Source organism: Perca fluviatilis, chromosome 5 (assembly GCF_010015445.1).
Source record: "Perca fluviatilis chromosome 5, GENO_Pfluv_1.0, whole genome shotgun sequence".
NCBI classification, from domain to species: Eukaryota; Metazoa; Chordata; class Actinopteri; order Perciformes; family Percidae; genus Perca; species Perca fluviatilis.
In genome coordinates this window covers 22,611,705-22,631,902 of record NC_053116.1, presented here as the reverse complement: position 1 = coordinate 22,631,902, position 20,198 = coordinate 22,611,705, and the positions used below count along the sequence as shown (strand labels likewise).

Genomic DNA, 20,198 nt, shown 5'->3' with positions numbered 1-20,198 from the left:
CAAAACAATCCAGTAAAATCGAAGTTAGGATATGAAAAATAACCACTGAACATTATAGCTTGCATGCATGTCAGTTGTTTTGTTGGTGATGATCAGATAGTTTGAACCAAAAGTAACATTTTGTTTGTTGATTTTGGAGCAAACTCAAGGGTTACAGGTTAGCTAGGCTAGATGTTCCAAGAAAGATGTACTTTCACATTTAATTGTATAATAATAGAAGTTTAGTGTTTAGATTCTACATATGTATGCTTATTTTTGCCTCCTAGTTCCTTATACTAATTAATATATGATATTTCAATGGTTATCTTTTTTGTTTTTTGTTTTTTGTTTCTTTATTGAATATTGTGAATAGACAGACATTCAGCAGGCCATGGACATTCTTATACAATTTAAGATTCCAGTGTGTAAAAAAGTGAGCAGTTAAAATCAAATCAATTAAATTAAATATCGAAAATAAGGCATCTAAACATAAACAAACAATAACATCAATAAAGTCAATATAGCTACCTTAATCAGGAGTTACAGAAAATAATTCTTTAAAATATAAACTTGTTTTCTTTGTCATAAGGGTTAATGCATCCATGTAAGTGAATTCAATCAGAAACAAATGTTAAGGTTTGGGAAGGACGTAGAGAATGTTTATCTTATCTGTTGTTGCTTATTCTTTTAATCTCTGATGTCAGAGCAACGTCATTAGAGAGGTGAGGGTGCTGTCCAGGGTGCTGAATCCTGAGCAAGGTCTTTCAATGCAAAGCAGCCACAGCAGCAGCAGGTGTGAGTGTGTTTGTGTGATGTGGCGAGTTTAAAGACTCAGGACATGTGGATTGAGTTTTGAAAAATGTTTTACTGATTTACTGAAGACGGACATACTTAAAGAAATACTTGGAAAATGGATCTGCTTCCAGCCCAGGAAGCTGCTAAAATCTACCACACCAACTATGTGAGAAACTCTCGAGCCATCGGCGTCATGTGGGCCGTGTTCACCATCTGCTTTGTCATCATCACCATGGTGGTCTTCATCCAGCCCTACTGGATCGGGGACAGCGTCAACACCCCGCAGGCCGGCTACTTCGGCCTCTTCCACTACTGCATCGGCAACGCGCTCACCTCGGAGCTCATCTGTAAGGGCAGCGTGTTCGACTTCAGCTCCATCCCTTCACCGGCCTTCAGGACCGCCATGTTCTTCGTGGGGACCTCCATGCTGCTGATTGTGGGCACTATGGTCTGCTTCAGCTTGTTCTTCTTCTGCAACGCCGGGAACGTCTACAAGATCTGTGCGTGGATGCAGCTGGCCTCTGGTGAGGAAGAGTGTCCTCTACTTTATACGTTTAGTCTAGTCCACTGCATTTCAGGGGTTAACGTTGTACTTTTTACTTCACTACGACAGTTATACTTAGTAGTTACTGTTTAGATTAAGATTTCACGTAAAAAAAAAAAAAGATCAATTTATGAAATATGACGCATAGTTATTGTTAAAAGTACTAAACAGCATAAAGCTTCAAGTGCAGTAGTTATAATGATATATAGGCTAATGTATATGCTAATCTAATACAATGAAATGGTCCATTCCGCATCATGATTAGTTTTACACTTTTAATACAGAGTAGGCCTACAGTTTGCTAGTAATACTTTCTGTATGTACATTTTGTAATGCAGAACCTTTACTTGTAATGGAGTATTTCTACATTGGGGGATCACTACTTGTAAAGAAAAGTAAAGAAATACATTCTTCCACCACTGGTAGCATTCAATGTAAAAATGAACATGAATACATTCGATTAAAAGAAATCAGTAGCCAACATCATCATTTTGTAGGTAATGTTTTCATTACATTTTATTTTGTAGTACAGGACTGATACTGTACTTACAACTGAGTGAAGCTGACATGTAGTTACTATGTCATCAAAACGTTTCCTGGGTTTAAAATGGAGGTTTGAAAAACAAAGGAGTCTGTTGCTTTGCATATTCAGAGTTAAGGTTCAAATCTTGGCTAAGGTCAAAGGTCACATGTCTGTGGAGAAACTCCATGTCCACCACTTATTCTACTTTTTAAAACATTACAGTTGCTTTAGTGTCAGCATCTAATTATCCAAACAAAGACCACATTTTTACATTTTGTAAGGAAAGTACACATTCGACAAAACCTTGTTTTTTAGCACCTGAATATCAAAACTGTGGAAAGGAGCAGTGAGTCTGGAGGATGAGTGAGACTCTCTTATGAACTGCTCCCTCTAAACTGAGTGTGAGGTGATAAACTCATCTTCTCACCTCTCTGGTTTCAGGCGAGGAGTGTGTTTGGAACAAATGTGTTGATCCTCACTGTGGAAGCCAATAAGCGATCCAGTTTCAACCCAGACTCTGACACCTCTGATGGTGGATTGATTACATGTAACAAGATCCGTTGTTGCTGTGTTGTTAACTGATCTAAACTCACACCTGAAACACACCAGGGCTGAGGAAACTAGCCATATTAAGTATTAAGAACAAAATATACTGAAAGAATCAAAAGTAAAAGTACTCATTCTGCAGTAAAATGTCCCCTTTGACTGATATAGTATCATATATTACATTTTACTGATGCAACAAGCAGGCACATAGTTACAGTCTTTTTTCTAATGGTTTCCAACGTAGAGGTCAGGCCCTTCCATAAGTGTGGTATTTTCTAAAAGTATTTTAAATACAAGCCGAGAGACATGTATCACACTACTTTCCACTTTATTCTTCTTCTTCTCTGCACATCCTTTTCTTCATCTACGCACATACCTTTCACCTGTAACCTCACGGTGCACTCTAGCGCCCCTAGTGTTCATTAACAGTATTAACAGGACACACCAATAGGTTCACCAGATAAATCTGAGTGGTCATGAGATGATTAGTCTCGCATTGCCTGACCTTTCTCCACAGCGCTGCGCAGGAAGGTCTGGCCCTTCCACACAACATTCCTGGATAGGAGAAAAACATGCTCTGGTTTCAATTAAGAAAACTCCTCACATTTAAGAAGCTGGAAACTTTTTTACATGAAAAATTACCAAAACTATCAATTAATCAGCTGATTAGGCCTATATATTGTTGGGTAGTTTAATTTATAGCAAACCATCATATTTTATAAACTCTTTATATGTTTTGTGTGCAAAACTCTTAATTTTTAGAGTAACTACTAGTAACTTAAGCTGTCAGATAATGTATTGGAGTAAAACGTACAATATTTCTCTCTGAAATGTAGTAGAGTAGAATTAGAAAGTGTAAAGTACAAGTACCTCAAATTTGTAACTCAAGTACAGTACTTGAGTAAATGTACTTAGTTACTCCACCACTGTATTTGACTTGCCAATTCCTTGAAATGCATACTTGATCTGCAAAATTCAGATTTTAATCTAACTTTGTACAGTAACAATAGCAAAAGCCCAGAGGACTCTTTGCCAGATGAAGAGCATTTAACATTTAAGAACACACATAACAGTACATCATGCAAACAGCCCCACTGAGCATCTTTTGCTGCTGCACCATAAATACATGAAACCTTTGGCACTTTATAGGACTACATCATGCCTTATCCTGCACTGGGGGCTCAGAAGAAACTCTATTGTAATTATTTATTAAAGTAAGAGCACACAAGGGGTAATTATTGCAAGGCTCCACTATTTCAGTGTCTGTCTTCCCCCGCAGCTGCTTTGATGGTGATGGGCTGCATGATCTACCCAGACGGCTGGGACTCTCCAGAGGTGAAAAGGATGTGTGGTCAGAAGACGGATAAGTACAGCCTGGGGAACTGTACGGTGCGCTGGGCCTACATCCTGGCCATCATCAGCATCCTGGACGCCCTCCTCCTGGCACTTTTGTCCTTCACCCTCGGCAACCGGCAGGACAAACTGCTGCCAGATGACTTCGAGGTGGAAGGAGGAGCAGGTAATGCAAAGAGATGAAGGATGTGGGTATGGACCAAAGCAGAGAGGTAGCCATCTCTGCTCTTGAGCTTGGTTTGGGGAGCCTGAATGCTGGTTGTAGGTTTTTCCACAGCAGACATTTTGACTTGTCATAAAAGGAAAAGCACAGGTGTCTGTTCCTAGTAAAGCTGTGTGTGACAGTGAGCCAGCGTCCACAACACCAGGACCCTGAAAGTGAAGCAGCTAAATGGAATCCAGCCATTACCTATGCTTTTCCTACTTTGACATAAGTTTACTCTTTCCTTTTCACTTTTTCACTTGCACTTCTGGAGATAATCTAATTATACATATAAAAATGTCCACTCTGAACATTTTTATGTAGTTTAATCTTTAATGGTTTAATTAAATAATTAAGACTGGGCACAAATAAAACCTTAGAACCATAGAACATTATGAAATCCAAAACAAGGATGATTTGGCGATTTTCCAAAAATACCTACTGCATCATATTTGATACACATTTTACCACAACTTTCTCAACATTAGCAAAATGACTAGCTAGGCATGCGAGTTGAAACCCAACAAACCCCGTGCCTTAAATCCATTAAAAGGTATCTATAAGAGTGTTTTCCCTCTTTTACAGAAAATCCCTGATGAACATGGAGCTTCAGGACCAGTGTGATGCAGATGCAATGAGCAAGCATCCTGAGATGTTGTGATGTAGTTTTGGTCAAACTGCTCACCTGACTTTTGGTTAATTGAAATGCAGTTCTTTACTGCTTTACAATCCTGGCAAGAACTGCAGTTTCAAATCTGTACTTGATGCCAAACACCTAATAAAGGAGCTCGACACAATCACTTTGTATTGTATGAACATCTGTTTTTATTGTATGGTGTTGTACAGTTCCGTAAATCGACAACTTACACAAAGTCTATTTTCTTAAATCTGACACCGATGTAAATTTTGTTTTTACCTAGGCTCAATAGATACTTTACTTTGATATGATCAATTTGGGACACCATTGCATAACATCAGATCTCACCAGTTCTATGGTAAAAACAGAGACATTATTGAACAGATGGCAATACATACAACTGAGCTCGAACACATCTTCCATACGCTTTATTAAAACACAGCTATCCAGCTAAATAATCTTAGCGAAGATATAAGATTTGTTAAAAACTGTACATAACTGTAATATACATAAAGGCAAACTCTTTGGTACAGATATATACAGTTTATTTTCACTTTTTCTCCTTAAATTGGGCTTCTTAACATGTGGTCTTGCTGAAACCTTTAAAACACTATATTCCTGAATTGTTATAGTTGTATGAGAATACCAGACTCCCATGAGAATGAAAGATCTCATTTATTATAATTAATTAACCACACTAAGTACCAGGTGACAACGGATTTGTTATGACTAAATAATATGACCTAAATTATCAGACAGTGGATGTCTCAGTAAGAAATTGCTGTTAACATTACCAGAGTCAGTGTAAATATCAGCCCAGTGTGCAACTTCCTAAGCCTACTTTACAAATACAAAATATACCTTACATGTGTAACATAAGATAAAATAATTCATTAAAAAAAACAACACAGCACTAATGAAAATGCACAAGAGAAGAAGTGATAGCGAATCCTTCTAAAGGGAACAAAATGACCAAGAAAGGCTACATATCCTTAATTTGTTTGGGTTTTAGTGCAGGAGTGTAACAAACAAGGAAGAGTCACTAGCAGTACAGGTTTGCTTAGTTTGGTGGGTGAATGAAGCACAGCAGGTTCGAGCCAACATGCCCACAAAGTAATGTAATCCATTGGATTTCTAACGTCATCACACGGAGAGAAAAAGCAACAAATACGAAGCAAACATACACAGAAGCATTAGTTCAATAAGAAGAACACAAGAAACAAAAACGAAACAAAAAAAGAGAAATAAATATTCATCTGATATGCCCGAACTGGAAAGTGATCTGTTGCAGTCTCTGAAGAGAGTGGGAAGGAAGGGAGGTGCAATGGTTGAAAGTCTCCACTAGAGGGTGAGCCATGGGTGACGCAAGCACTCTGCGGCTGTGGCTCTCTTCTCTGGGACCAGGTCCAGCATGGGAAGCAGGAAGTCAGAAAAGCACTCGGCTTCTTCACGGGGCCACTCGTACTTGTCAATCAGCACCTCCAGCAGGCCCCATGGCTTCAGCTTGGTGATGTGTTTCAAATCACCTACAGACAATCAGACAGTGCTGCATCAGAGAGCCATGCAGGAATTCAGCACAACAATTTCCCCTGTGTAAATTCACTTCTACAAGGTAGTTAAGTCTATGAAAACATATATATATATAACAAATATAAGGATGGCATGCATTACATTTCTTACTTCATTTACTCTCACTGTATTTTCAAAACAGGCATTGCTTTTTTAAATAGTAATATTTAATATTGGAAATTTTTTAACAATAAAAGTTTAACATAAAACATATATTTTAATTTCACATAACACAACAGAGGAGTGAAAATATTATAAGCGGCTCTTGGGCAGAAAACCTTCTCTAATCTTGACACTGATGCTGCTTTGTTTTACCTTTCTTGGTGAAAAAATCCTTGGAATATTTGCCAGTCATTATGAGTTTGCGTGGGACACTCCCCAGCAGTTCAATGATCAGCGCTATATGGTCTACATGGCAGACGACAGCAAGAGGAGAGGAACAAGACAGACAAGACAAGCAACAGATTGGTCAGACAGTGTCCCGGACACAGGCCCACTCTGGGTGGGTGGGTGGAGGGCTGAGGAAGAGAGCGGTCAAGCTGACGGCCCACGCACACACGGATGGGCCAGATTGTTGCAGAGGTTGGGGTGCACAGACATACAGTTAGAAATCAGGTTATCAAACATGGCCACCAGACGCATGAGCTGTAATGTTCTTAAACTTTTTCCAGCTCTGTGTCAATAATCAACTGCAGTCATTTAGAAACTGGATGGGAAACTAACAAAATTTCCATATTGCCTATGACAAATGTATACAACTAGGGTTCGAAACTTTGTAATCAGCCTTTTCACAGTGTAGCTGACCTTTTGGATATAAAAAGGTCCTCACTTAATTGTATCCTATTTAGGGCTGGGCGATAAATCGATTTTTATTGATTGACTCAAATGTGTAGTCAACGTGGATTTGTCTAAATGAAAAATCGATTTTCTCCTTAACATCCGCCGACGCTCCCCTCTGGGCTCCCGTAGCTCCGAACGGGCTCATCCCTCTCTGATCTCCCCCCGCGCGTTTGCCATAGAGATACACAAACAACATGGCAGCGACTGGGACGAACATTAATTATTTTCTTAACCAGTCGTTTCATTACTTACTTATCCGTAATCTCCGCCGAAATGACCGGCCGCTCGCGGTGCACTGTCCCCGGCTGAGAGTCACCTATTCTGGGTAACTGAACCACCAGCTACAGCTGACCTGAAGGAGCACCATGCGGGGCACCAGAGGCCGTGTTGAGGAATTCTTTTGCGGCTCAACACATCTACTAAATGGGTGGTGATGGCGCAGTGGATATGACACGTGCCTTTGGTGTGGGAGATCCGGGTTCGATTCCCACTGCGATACATCAACCAATGTGTCCCTGAGCAAGACACTTAACCCCTAGTTGCTCCAGAGGCGTGCGACCTCTGACATATGTAGCAATTGTAAGTCGCTTTGGATAAAAGCGTCAGCTAAATGACATGTAATGTAATGTAAATGCTGCTGATACAACGAGCTTTGACGGAGGTCAGTAGCGGCTTAAACAACTTGCAATCGCCGCTGTGTAGCACGGAGCTCCGCTTCGACGTTTGTTTTTATCGCTATGAAGGAGCTTGCTACAGGTATGCTACATTCAAGAGACCATGGGAGGTTAACGTACGTTACTCAGCAACAGGTGAAAATAAGGGCAAGGCTGCGCAATAACGTTAAAATGATTTGAACTTTTAGCGAGGAACGAGTTACCACCTGTGTGAAAACGGCTTTATCTCACGCATCCGTTTTGTTGTTGAATATATAGCCCCCCCCCCCAAAAAAAAAAAAAAAATCCAACCTCAAACCATTTTATATTTCCACAAAATTGGCATGAATAATCATAATGGTACATGCCCCATGTGTGTGTATGAGTCAAAACAAAATAAAACTTGTTTTGAACAATTTCTTTGTCATCTGCAGATTGATTTTAAGTAGAGGGAGAAAAAAATCGATTTAAATCTTAAATCGGATTTTTTATTTATTTATTTATTTTTTTAAATCGGGGATTTTTTTTTAGGCTACAACTGAGTAGGAACTGAGTGTACCTCTGCCAGACAATCTTTGGCAGAACTACTGACACTTTAATCCCTGATGACCACTGTTCAAAGAAACATACATTTATAGGTCTGTATTAATTATTTTGCTTACTGGCCTGCACACACCAACAACTTTGGTAGATCTGAATGTGCTGACAGAAACCTTGCCCCTTCGCCTCCCATCCACCGTTTTCCAGAGCGAGCCACAGACAGAGGGGTAGCATACCTCTCTTGGTGAAGTATTCCTGTGAGTATTTCCCACTCAGAGCATAGTGGCGAGGGATTTTACCGAGCAACTCAATCATGAGAGCAAGATGGTCTGGAAATGAGGCACATCAGAGGAGGAGAGATTGAAAGTCAGAGGGTAACAGTTTGGAAAGGGAAGGAGATGTAAAGTGGGAGAGGGGATAGGAGAGAGATGGCAAACATGTCATGTGGAACAATGTATTAGGAACAATGGATGATGACAGCCTGGTATGACAAGAAGCACATGTATGAGAAACCTATATTATTTTTTTCATATCAAAAGCTACAAACATTTGAACCCATGTAGGCCATTTACTTTCATATCAGAAAACAAACCATCAAGATTGAATCAGACTGAAAATAAGGCTTAAAGCACAGCCATCAAAAACACATGCACGAAAACTTGTGCAGCAGATTCTGATACAGGATGAGTGATTAGTAAAAGAAACACAACAGAGCAAGCTGTGGAAGAATAAAAGCCTCATGAGTTCATGTACTGTAGGTGAAAAAGCAGATTCACAGCTGCGGCATGTGCCAATAAACTGAAGGTTGAATCTTAGCAAATACCTGACATGCCTCAGCAGAATCAAGTCAGTACAGAAATCTCAAGCTAAGCAGCGAGCCAACATTAGCATAACGGAAGCATAAGGATGAGAACAATGAAATGTGGAGAGTGGGTGAGGAAGAGATGAAGAATAGAGGAGTAAGGAAATGAGAGACGGCCCCGTCTCCAGTGCAGCAAAAGTGTGGTTCGAGGTGTTAGAGAGGAAATAAACACAGGAATGTTGGTACTCATCATACGACTCGCATCTAGATTTCTTCTAAATATGAGACCTTTTGAAATCACTGTAATAGAGTACCTCATTTACTGTAAATGTTAACACTGTGGAAACTTAATAAAAGTTCACTGCAACATATGCAAACTGCACAATAACTTGGAGTGAAGGTCACAACTTTTCATGCTTACTGTGAAACTCTTAGATGTGTGGATATTTCTAAATAACTCATAATGGCAATACAACACCAATGAGGCACAATTTTGCAAGAAAAACATCACAAGGCTTTTCACAGTAGCAATAACTGTTAAACGTTATCTGCAATGCTAAATGACTTACCAGTGAAACATACATTTCAAAAATACTATTAAATATATCATTTAGGATTAATGATGTGCAGTTAAAATAACGGGAGAAAAAGAGGAAAAGGAAGTCCCAGCAATACCTTCATCCCTGGAATAATCTTCCCCAGAATGTGGTTCAAATAAGTAGTCCCCTGTGGCGAGCTCAAAGGCCTGAGGAGACAACACAATCATAAACACAGGAAAGCTACTGTATGAAGGGATATATTTACACCCTCGCATCACCTGCTAAACTCTCATAACACTTCAAGATACATTAGACTAGGATTTTTTTCTTAGGCTTGATATAGTGCAATAGTCAGTACAATCTCTCTCACCATGCAGGCTGTGCTCCATACATCGGCCGGTGTGCTGTATCCAGCACCAATGAGCACCTCTAAGGACCTGTACTGTCGTGTCTGGATGTCTTCTGTAAAGTGCTTGTGCTGAGAGGAAGAGACAGAAAGAAAAGAAGCAAATCCTAAAAAAGGGTTCCAAAATATGTAAGAGTGGCAGCCAACAACTGTATCCAACTTCATCTCCCATTTAAATTTCAAATGAAACAAAGGAAGATTAAAGCTTTAGTGCGCAACTTTTTTTTATATTAATGACCGTCCATTACGTTCAAGCCATTGCCAAATGAGTTGCTACAAAGCTAATTAAGACTATCAGCTCCACACAACTCTCTCTGTATTTCTCAGCATGGCTATGTTCAGAAACTGGTATCATCACGCAACTTTCGCACGCAGAAAATCTAGCAAAGATAATTACCTCTTCTGAAGAGTCCATGCTTTTTTAATCATCCGTGTCCTCCTTGGTTACAAACAACTGTGTGGAGGAGGGGTGGGGGTGGTGCGCGATCACGGAAGGCTTGTATCATGTGGACGCACTGACAGTTTTGTTGTAATTACTTAGAATTCCTCATGGGGGAGACAGAAACTACGCACTATAGCTTTAAAGTATTTCTATTTTGGTAGCTTGATGACACTGCATGTGTCCCAAGCTGGAGGCTTCATCCCTAATCAGGAAATCCCTCAGGTCATTAGCAGGCTACTCACCACCCAGCAGGCATTTCCCAAGTCTGCAATCTTGACCTTGATCTTGTCTGAATTGAGTGGCTCAAGGGGGTTAACTAGCAGGGATCCTGCTGTTAGCTTGCCTATATCAGAAGCAGAGAGAGAGACAAAGAGACAAGAATGGACTAAAAATCTAATAAAAGAAGAGCCTAACGATCAATACTTCGAAGTTCACACGGCTGAGCCTATATTAAACTTCCAAAGCAACCCAGCCAGAGCAAACCGCTATCAAAAACCTCTTTGCAGTTAGCAGATGTACTCATTTTGCCTAACTGACCGTCCAGGCTTTCGGGCCAGTCCTCACCATCCTCCTGCTCCAGCTCTCCCTCCTCCAGCCCAGGAGGAAGATGTGTCTCAGTTACTCCACTGCTGTGAGCACCCCTGCCTTCAGTCTCAGTGTCCACACCGTTGCAGAGGAGGTGAACAGGGGACTCCTCGTGTTGCCCCTCCTGACTGTCACATTTCTCTGTGTGCCCTGCGTTGCCATTGTGTTGGTCCTCGTCCCTCCACTGGGACTGCCTCTGGTCTGCCTCCACATGGCCATTACAGTTAACCTCCAACAGCCCCTCTGGTCCCACCCTCATGAGATCTGCATTCACACTGCTCTCTGAAATATCAGGAAAAGACAATATTTTTTTTCTCCAAATTACTCATACCAAAGTTTTTATAACTGTCACAACCTTGACGGAACTTTAACCAACCGCAATACAAATTTAAGCACACAATACTCCTGTGATGTTGGCTTCTTACCTTCTGTTCCCTCATTTTCTAGCTCCAGAATAGACACTGGTCTGAGAGGAGCGCAGGCCCGTCCCTTTGGAGACTGCGGGTCCTCATCTTCATCCTCTTCATCCTCTCGTGTCTCGGTGGTCTTTTCCATCTCCTCCAGGTCCAGGATGCACTTTTCCAGCAGCTCAGCCTGCCGCTTCTGCTTCTTTTTTAACTTCTTCTTCTTGTTCTTGGACATTTTTACTGTCTGTCAGAGATGAACGTAAGAAACAAAATAGCTCACATAGATAGTTGCATATTTGTGGGACTCTAAATAAATGTGTTTATACTAAACAATGTGGGAGGCTGATGTCCTATGCAAAAAGTAAATAATAAAAGGGTTGTACCTGTTTTGGAGCAGGCGCTGTGCTTACTGAAAAGAGAAAATCAGATGAGTACAAACCAAATGTTACCAAATGGAGCTCATGAATGTACTAGAGATGCACGATTACAACTTTCTAGGCCAATTCCGATTTCTCATTGAGTTTGCTGCCGTTTACGATAAATAGTGTGGAAAACTCACACACATCTAAGTGCAATGTTATGGATATATATATATATATATATATATATATATATATATATATATATATATATATATATATATATATATATATACACATACATACATACATACATACATACATACATACATATATATATATTTCTCAAAACACACATACGCCTGTTTGAACATCAGTAACGTAACCTGAAAACATTTAAACGTCACCACTCATTTTACACAGTTTAGCAACAAACTAAACGCTGAGGGAACATTAATATTGGTTTTGAGCGGTATGCATCCCCACTAACCTGGGAAAGTGTTTTAAACAGTAACGTTAATACAGCGTGACGGAGGATTACAGTGTCTCTCTTCTTTTTTTTGTTTTTAATACAGCATCTCTTGCAGCGGGGAGTCCAAGGCAGAGGGACCGAGCTTTCGCTAAAGTTAGCTTCTTGTCTCATCTGGGTTCTGATAAACAGTAAATTCATCAAAGTCAGTTTGGCCAACACTATTTTCCGATAAACTGTTGCTGTCATATTTCACGGGACCCGCGTGAGTGCAATTTTCATGTTCCAGTTGTTCAGCCTCAGAGGGGAGAGAGAGCGGCTGACCGTTCGCCTGAGATCAGTAGAGCAGACGGCTCTGCAGAGCTGTGTATAATTACGACTTTATAACATTTCATAAACAGCTGATTGAGTTGATTTTTATCATGCGGCGCCCGAGTGCATTTGACCGGCATAAATCTGCATATGTCAGACTGACCTGCCGGTCATGGCCAATCACATGAAAATCGGCCAATTCCGGTCACCGGCCGGTCAATCGGTGCATCTCTAGAATGTACATATGAACAAGTGTTTGTCTCATACTTGCTGAACCAGAGGGAGGAGGCGCACCAGCCCTCTGCCACTCTGTGGCTTCAGCTGCAAGTTTCCGGACATAAGGCTCATCAACACTCATCAGGATATTCTCTGGCTTGATGTCTGTGTGGATGATCTGACACTTTGTGTGCAGGTAGTCCAGGCCTTGGAGTACCTGGAAAATCAATTAGAGAACAGTTGACTGATTGTAAAAGTTTAACTTTATCTTTGAACTGAAACACTTCTTAAATATTTAAATATCCTTTTATTATATCTCCTATATAACTTTCTCTATGACTCTTTTGGTTTTCAATACAGTTAAAATAAAAAGCTGATAAACATCTTGGCAAACATATGAAAAAGATTTATGTCAATTATCAAAGCATAAATAAAGAGCTATACATAGTGGCAATGTATCAATATTGCTATCAGTTACTTGCTTCATTATGACAAAAGCTACTAAAAAGAAAAAAATGAAAACACAAAATGCTGCGCCCTGACAGGTTAACTCACGCTGGAGGCTAACTGGCTCTTGTAAATGAGTGGAAGCTACAACTGAACCTTCATCAGGAGTCACCAGCATACAAAAAAGTGGGGACACTGTGGGTCTAATGTTACCTGTCTAATGATGCTCTTCACACAGGAAAGGGGCAGCCCTTGGTAATTGGACTTTATTATCCACTTTAATAAGTGATGCCCCAACACCTCAAACACCATGCAGACATCTGAAGATCACAGCAGTTAAGATAATACAAGTAAAGCCAAAGTGAAAACCCATCACAAGAAAACAGTTTACCAAACACATTGAGGCCCTGTGGTCATTCACCTACATGAGGATTATTAGCATTATTTATACTGTAAAAAGAAAGTAGGTCATAGGAGTGCAAAACACTACAGGGTTGTTAGGGAGTGTCATATTACAGCTACAGCTCTCCCTATGGCATTCAGGGGATCTTACTCAGCCAAAGTGCTGTGGTAGGTGGACCTCTGTTTGGGACACACAAGGTTCCATTGAGTAATCCCATCACCTGTTCACCAACTTTGTGCCTTGCATACTGCTTTCACAGCTACATTTGACACCAGGGGAAAGAATGATCCTCTCCTTGTCAAAGTATTTATCTAACAATTAACGGGCTTTAATCTTTCCAGTAGGAAGCAATTAAACAGATCACATCTGAATCATAAAACAATAACAGGAAGCATTAACAATATCTGGCTGTAAAAGATACGGGTTCCATTGATACCAGAGATCTTGAAGTCGTCTAACATCTGGACCACCATCTCGCGGTTGGGATCAGTGGGATCTGAGTTTCTAACCTGGGAAGAAAATAAAAGAAACAGAACAGCACAATCCAAACAATCAGGATTTACACTTACTAATGTTAGACTGGACAAATACAGGATTGGCATGCATGTATCTTTATCTGTAGTCATGTTATACTGCTTGAACATGCCTAACATGCTGAATGTTCATGTTACACAGTACCGTATGTGAAGTCACACATAATGTAAAGTCTATAATGGTTTTCACTGAAAGATGATTCACTGTTATGATCGTGAACTGTGTTCAATGTGTCTGCGTTGATGTCATTAGTACATAATTGTATACATTGACTGTGCTTCCTGATTTCAACTCATAAAAACTTTGGTGTGCAATTAACTCCTCTACTCACAGATCTGAGGAGTTTGATCTCATCCACTGCTGTCTCTGTGTAGTGCTCCGCACTCTTTACCACCTTCATTGCAACAAACCTCTTCACCCTGCAACCACAGAGCAAGTAACGTTCGCTAACAGGAAGCACCGTACAAGGTCCTACCACAACAGTCTCAGAGTCAGCTGCTACTGAATCTGTATCCAACTTCAGGCCTCAAAAACAAAATAGTGCAGTAAGAATATGCAATAAACTTTTTCTCGTACTGGATGTCCCAGGCGAGCCACACCGTGGAGAAGTGTCCCCAGCCCAGTTTCCGGATTACATGGTATTTTCCGTTGTAAAGGTCTCCTACTTTCACATGGTGGTAGCCACCTAAAAGAGAAAAATGCACATTGCCTAGACAGTTCAAACTAGACCTAGGCGATATGGCAAAAAATGTGATCACAATATATTTCCCATTTTGATCGATATTTATCACAATATAATTTTTTGCTGATACTGCCCCATTCGCAGTGCATACTGACCGAAGCCTGAAGAAACCAGAGGTTGATTACACCTTAGAATATAGTTTATTAACATATAAAATAAGAAAAACATGACTTTACAATATTCAGCACAATGTTTTTGTTGAGGACTCACATTACACATTATGTCCCACTGGTCAACAGAGCAGTACTGCCCTCTACTTGCAAAAGAAATTAAGAGTAGCCCTCTTTTCCTCATACAGAGTCATCTTACAATTAAGTTTCCTTTTTTGTGTCTACAAAATGAACAACTGCAAACTAGTGAGTAGTCAGTTTTGTAAACAATCTAAAACTACTTAAAAGCAACATATTAAATGTTAACTCCTGCCAAGAAAGCATCTCAAATGTTTGTAGAGCTAGCACTAAACCAAAGTAAACAAGTGCATGTGTAAACAAGTGTCTTTCGCTATACAATAACTAGGATTGGGCATCGAGAACAGATTCCTACTTGGAATCGGTTAAATAATTACGATTCCAGTGGAATCGTTTCTTTATTGGAATCGTTTAGAGGGTTTGGTTTCAAATCCGATCATCGTTGCCCTCAGCGCCACTTACGCTCATTTCTTCTCCCTTTTCCAACTTCACCTTCTTCTCCATACCTAAACCTGAACCAACCCTTATCCCTAACCATAACTATGTATGGGGAAAACACTATTTGACAGGGGAACACACTCCGATACAACACCGGCAACAAACGCTCACAACAGGAAGTGGGCATGCCGGTAAGCCGAAAAGCCAGACTGGCAGTTGTGTAATCGGGTAAATATGTCCAAAGCTTATTATCGTTATCGACCAGAATTTTATCGTGATCCCGTTTCGAGATTGTTTTATCGCCCAGCCCTAGTTCAGATAGGTCAGTCAACAACCTAATAAAAGGCCTTTTTTTTTAATTGTAACTCTCGTACACACATCTTAACTTGGTTCTCTTAGTTAAATTAAGGCAGTAAATTGGCAATACTCTTTATTGCAAACCACACAAACGCTTTAATCAAATGTTTAAATCTGGTTATTCATAAGAACTGGGTTATAGCCTGCAGGTAAACATTCTGAATAAGACGGGACTCACCTTTGCAGTAGTCGTTGGGGTCCTCCTGCTCCTCATCATCAGAGCCGAGGATCTCCTCAGGTTCCTCGGGTTCCTGAGGCGAGGCTTCTTGTTGGGGATGCTGTCGAGCTCTGGGATTGACTGGCTGCCTGATGAACATAAGAAATCATATACTTTATTAGCCTGCATAATGTATTACAGGTTATTGTTCCAAAGACAAAACAATAGAGCAGCAGTTAGCATTAATCTTACATGAGAGCTGTACTGTACTGGCCAGACACCAGACCTTCAAACCTCTGACAGGGTATGAATTTGAATCACATCACCAGGTATTTCAGTTGTGGGCTTTAGTGTAACTGCCTTCAAGTGTTGTTGGTTTGACAGTATCTGTCCTGGTTTAACCAATTGAATTTATCTACACTTTTAATTTAAATTCATGTAAAACACCATTAAGAATGACCTATATCGAATGATTTTGAACTTCAACCGCAGCTCAAACAAACGGCACGGGAAATCCAGAGCTAATCTGCAAGATTGTTGTAATTTTATTTGACCTCTGTATCTGCTAGAGACAAATATTCACAAACAAATACACAGCAGTTTGCACATTGACAGAGACTGTTAGCGAGCAAAGACACCTTGAGTTATAAAAACATTTTTCAGGTCAACTGCCTTTGAACTGCTGCTGATGACTGAAAACTGTATTTGAACTTCTATATCTTGTTCATGCTGGGGATGAATGGTTTTTGCCACAACAGATCGACACTGACCCTCCCCCTTCCACAAATATCCCACACACAAAATATAGGAGACATTGTAAGAAATCTGTTCTGCAGGCTATATTTTCTTAATGCACAGCCATGCAGCTGTCGCGCATGCCTGAATAAGAATGGCTTTACTAAACTTAACTCAGTCCTATTTTAGGTTTAAAGACATATTTCAACGATTTAAATCCAGCTCTGTGTCATGTCATGATGTGTTGACACATCTTGTGTTTAGATGACAGTGTTTGGCTTCCCTCCGTGGCATGTGCATAGAGCTCCCGTGGATATCCTGGAGATCCGCCGGATGACGCAAAAAACTGGATTTCAGCAGACCTCCGCTCCTCCCTGCACTGGTGCCATGAAGGAAAGCCAAACACTGTTTATCTGCACACACTGCCCACACAAAGATGACACAGAGCTGGTTTAAAACTGTTCCGTTAAGTCTGTGCTGTGCAACTGTATTGTTTATGAAAATATAAAACATTGTTGAATCACGACTTCAGTACTCTGTATTGGTAGATATTGTATAACAAATTAGGATCAGGGTAAAAAAAAAAAACTGCAGCTGCATTTAAAAGAAGACAAACTGCCACCACCTTTGACTGTTTTCCTGCTTCCAACGTTAGCTACATGATTGCTGGATATACCAAACTAACTTTTCTTCACTTTCCTGGAGCACGAGCAGATAGCTGTAAGGAACATCGACTGTTGTGTGGAATAAGGAAAAAACAGACGCTGTGGTTTATTGCCATTTCTTTAAACCAATCACAATTGTCTTGGGCAGCGCTAAGCGCCAGACGGAGCAACAGTGCCTCTGTAAAATAGCCTCGGGAAAGAACTTGTTTTGGTGGAACATGTGTACGTTAAAAGGTTGTTTTAGTTGTGCAACAGAAAACTCAGATTGGACAGATAGTCTAGCTAGCTGTCTGGATTTACCCTGCAGAGATCTGAGGAGCAGTTAACCATAGTCCTCATAAATCGACCACAGTTTGAAATGCCAACACAAACAAAGCGGAAGGGGATGGACATCCTGCCGAAATGAGGGACAACCGGTGGAAATTCTGGCAGCACCTGAACAATCCTGGAAATGAAACGGCGTCGATAAAGACTACTGATATAGTGCCCAGCATGCAAGCATGACTGTGGCATGCAACAATAGCGTTTTTTAGTTATATTTAGCTTCTTAGTATCATATGATTCTTCTGCCTTATGGAAATGCCTGTTTCAGCCATGAAGATAACACTGTCAGGAGGTGAGTATCTGTAATAGTGCTGTTTTCAGTGTAACACCATGCTTCAGTGGGCTGATGTGGGCTTCTTCATTCTCTAGTTTTAAATATAGCACAGGCTGTTTGTTATGTAAGAATCCAGAGGATGCCACTGATGGCATGATTAGTAAATTGTTAAGTATACCAAAATAATCAGTATTGGAGATCAACGCTTAAATTGTATATTTTGAGACCTGATTGTCGCATAATATTAATGCAATCATTCATAAACTATTTTTATAGTAGGACATAGTCTTGGGTGGTTTATTATAGGCACTGAATACAGCACATTCTATACGGATAATTTACAACTTATATCTTATAAAATTAACTGTCCAAATGAATAATGCTAATGCCCTTACTTGAACCCCATGCAAAAAACATTTGTAAACCAACCTAGTGTTCAACCTCTGGATTCTTTTGAGATAATGTTAATCAGTCTTACACTTCTTTATCTTTGGATCATGCACATACCAAAATAAAATGCAAGCATGCAGTCAAGGACCTTGGGTGAATTTCACATCTAAACGGCTGGACCATGTACAGACTAGGGCTGCACGATATGAGGAAAATATGCGATAACGTTGTTGAATATTGCGATAACGATATTACTTGCGATAAATAACAGATATTAACTGTTCTCAGTTCTGCCACTTTCAGTATTCTGCTAAAATACAACAAATTGCTTGTTGAATTTAAAACAAATGAAAGGAAATAATTTCTAACATTAATTTATTGAACAAATTGAACATTGAATTGAATATAAAAGGCAGCACTAAAAAAGAATGACAGCTACATTATGAAGTGAGTTTTCTACTCATATTTTCTTTCAACTAAACACAAAAAGTCTTTGAGTTTCTTTCGCAATATGTCGCAGCCTGCAATGTGTTTATTGCGCCAGTTGATATTGCGATGACGATACAAAATCGATATATTGTGCAGCCCTAGACAGCCACAGCTCATGTGTCAAACTGAAACAATCACCTCTGACTGAACTGAACAAATGCATGCTTGAGGGTGTCATGCACATAATGAAGAGACGACGAATCTTAAATGGGGGTTTAAAAAAAAAAAACTCACTTTTTGCTGGTCTTCTTTGCTTTCCCCCTCTTCTTCCTCGCCTGGAGTGCAAGAACTGTCAAAAGAAACCAGTAACCAATTACCTTGCCATTGTCTGGTTGCCGTTTGTTGTCTACTTAGCTAACACTCAAGACACAAAAAAGGATGGACACTGTCTGAGGTAGAGGATATAATTACTTTCTCACCTACAGCTCATAAACCTGGTCATTATGCATTGTATTATGTCATATTTGCAACTACCAATATCCAAATAATTGCGGTGCATCTGTCGGTCTGCCAGTCACCCGGTTTGATACTGGAAGCCATCTAACGTTAAGTTACATCACTAAGCTACCCAAATACCTAACGTTAGGTAACTGTAACGATAGTGTGACATTAGCTAAGTAACTCGACTCTGGTGGGTAACTGGTCGGTTAACACAATAACGGCTGGTTAATGTTGATACTGTTATAGGTTGTGTGTAAAACGGACAGACATAGAAAGCTAAACGCAGCCACATAATCCTGACATGTCCCATTGAAGCTAAAGCTAATGTCTAGAGAGCTAGCGTAGCTCGCTTCAGCTCAACAGTGCGTGACAGACGCGTTCAATTAAACCACCCTCTGGATGTATGCAGCTCGGCTACACTTTACATTTGTGACCTTGAAGGAACATCAACTGCAGTGTCAACACACACACGGGCTAGCATTACTCATACAGTGTACGGCGTGTCGGTGTAAAGATTTACCTTTTCTTTCCATGTTGGCTGGATTCGTAGCTTAGCCGTTAGCTACACTACCAGTGATCGAATGTTCCACGCATGCGCACTGGTTCGTTTTGCTTAAGGGGGGAGCCATAGAGCTTCCCCAGTGATGTCCCCACCTGAACACCAGACGATATTTTTTTTTATGATTTTTACTACACTGAAGCTGCAGGGCAACACATACAGTGAACAGTCTGTTATAAATAAGTATTTAATGTGGTAGTACTGATGGGATTTCCAACTAATTATTTAATTTCTTATTTACTTTTACTGCATGAAAATGGCTACGGTATGTTGACCTAAAGTTTGTAGTTATAGTGTTTGATGTACCTGATGGAGGGAGAGCTGATGAAATGGTTTC

At 40.2% G+C, this 20,198-nt stretch overlaps 2 protein-coding genes across 4 annotated transcripts; one reads left to right on the top strand and one right to left on the bottom strand.

Annotated features, from left to right (window-relative positions):
* The first annotated feature begins 768 nt into the window (after positions 1-768).
* lhfpl5b (LHFPL tetraspan subfamily member 5b) lies at positions 769-4,627 on the top strand. The gene is made up of 3 exons (XM_039801071.1): positions 769-1,298; positions 3,667-3,906; positions 4,528-4,627. The coding sequence occupies exons 1-3, from the start codon at positions 890-892 to the stop codon at positions 4,536-4,538; spliced, it is 660 nt and encodes a 219-aa protein (XP_039657005.1). The 5' UTR covers positions 769-889; the 3' UTR covers positions 4,539-4,627.
* A 116-nt stretch (positions 4,628-4,743) lies between these two features.
* srpk1a (SRSF protein kinase 1a) lies at positions 4,744-19,933 on the bottom strand. 3 transcript variants are annotated; one of them, XM_039801068.1, is made up of 16 exons: positions 19,823-19,933; positions 19,096-19,150; positions 16,006-16,133; positions 14,679-14,787; positions 14,434-14,521; positions 13,990-14,077; positions 13,379-13,485; positions 12,770-12,935; positions 11,746-11,771; positions 11,381-11,606; positions 10,908-11,237; positions 10,613-10,713; positions 9,893-10,000; positions 9,659-9,728; positions 8,418-8,510; positions 4,744-6,105 (listed from the first exon to the last, which is right to left on the bottom strand). In XM_039801068.1, exons 1-16 carry the CDS (start codon positions 19,833-19,835, stop codon positions 5,921-5,923), a joined length of 1,893 nt encoding a protein of 630 aa, XP_039657002.1. In that variant the 5' UTR covers positions 19,836-19,933; the 3' UTR covers positions 4,744-5,920. The 3 variants fall into 3 exon arrangements, with proteins under 3 accessions (XP_039657002.1, XP_039657003.1, XP_039657004.1); XM_039801069.1 differs by lacking the exon at positions 8,418-8,510 and adding an exon at positions 6,464-6,556; XM_039801070.1 differs by having other exon boundaries at positions 10,935-11,237.
* Positions 19,934-20,198: the final 265 nt, after the last annotated feature.

Coding starts and splice junctions, on each gene's coding strand:
- lhfpl5b (XM_039801071.1), top strand. CDS start 890: ATGGATCTGCTTCCAGCCCAGGAAGCTGCTAAAATCTACCACACCAAC. Junction 1,299..3,666: donor GTGGATGCAGCTGGCCTCTG/GTGAGGAAGAGT, acceptor CTTCCCCCGCAG/CTGCTTTGATGGTGATGGGC.
- srpk1a (XM_039801068.1), bottom strand. Junction 10,001..10,612: donor TGGGAAATGCCTGCTGGGTG/GTGAGTAGCCTG, acceptor TCTTCCTCTCAG/CACAAGCACTTTACAGAAGA. Junction 8,511..9,658: donor AGATTATTCCAGGGATGAAG/GTATTGCTGGGA, acceptor CCTCATTTCCAG/ACCATCTTGCTCTCATGATT.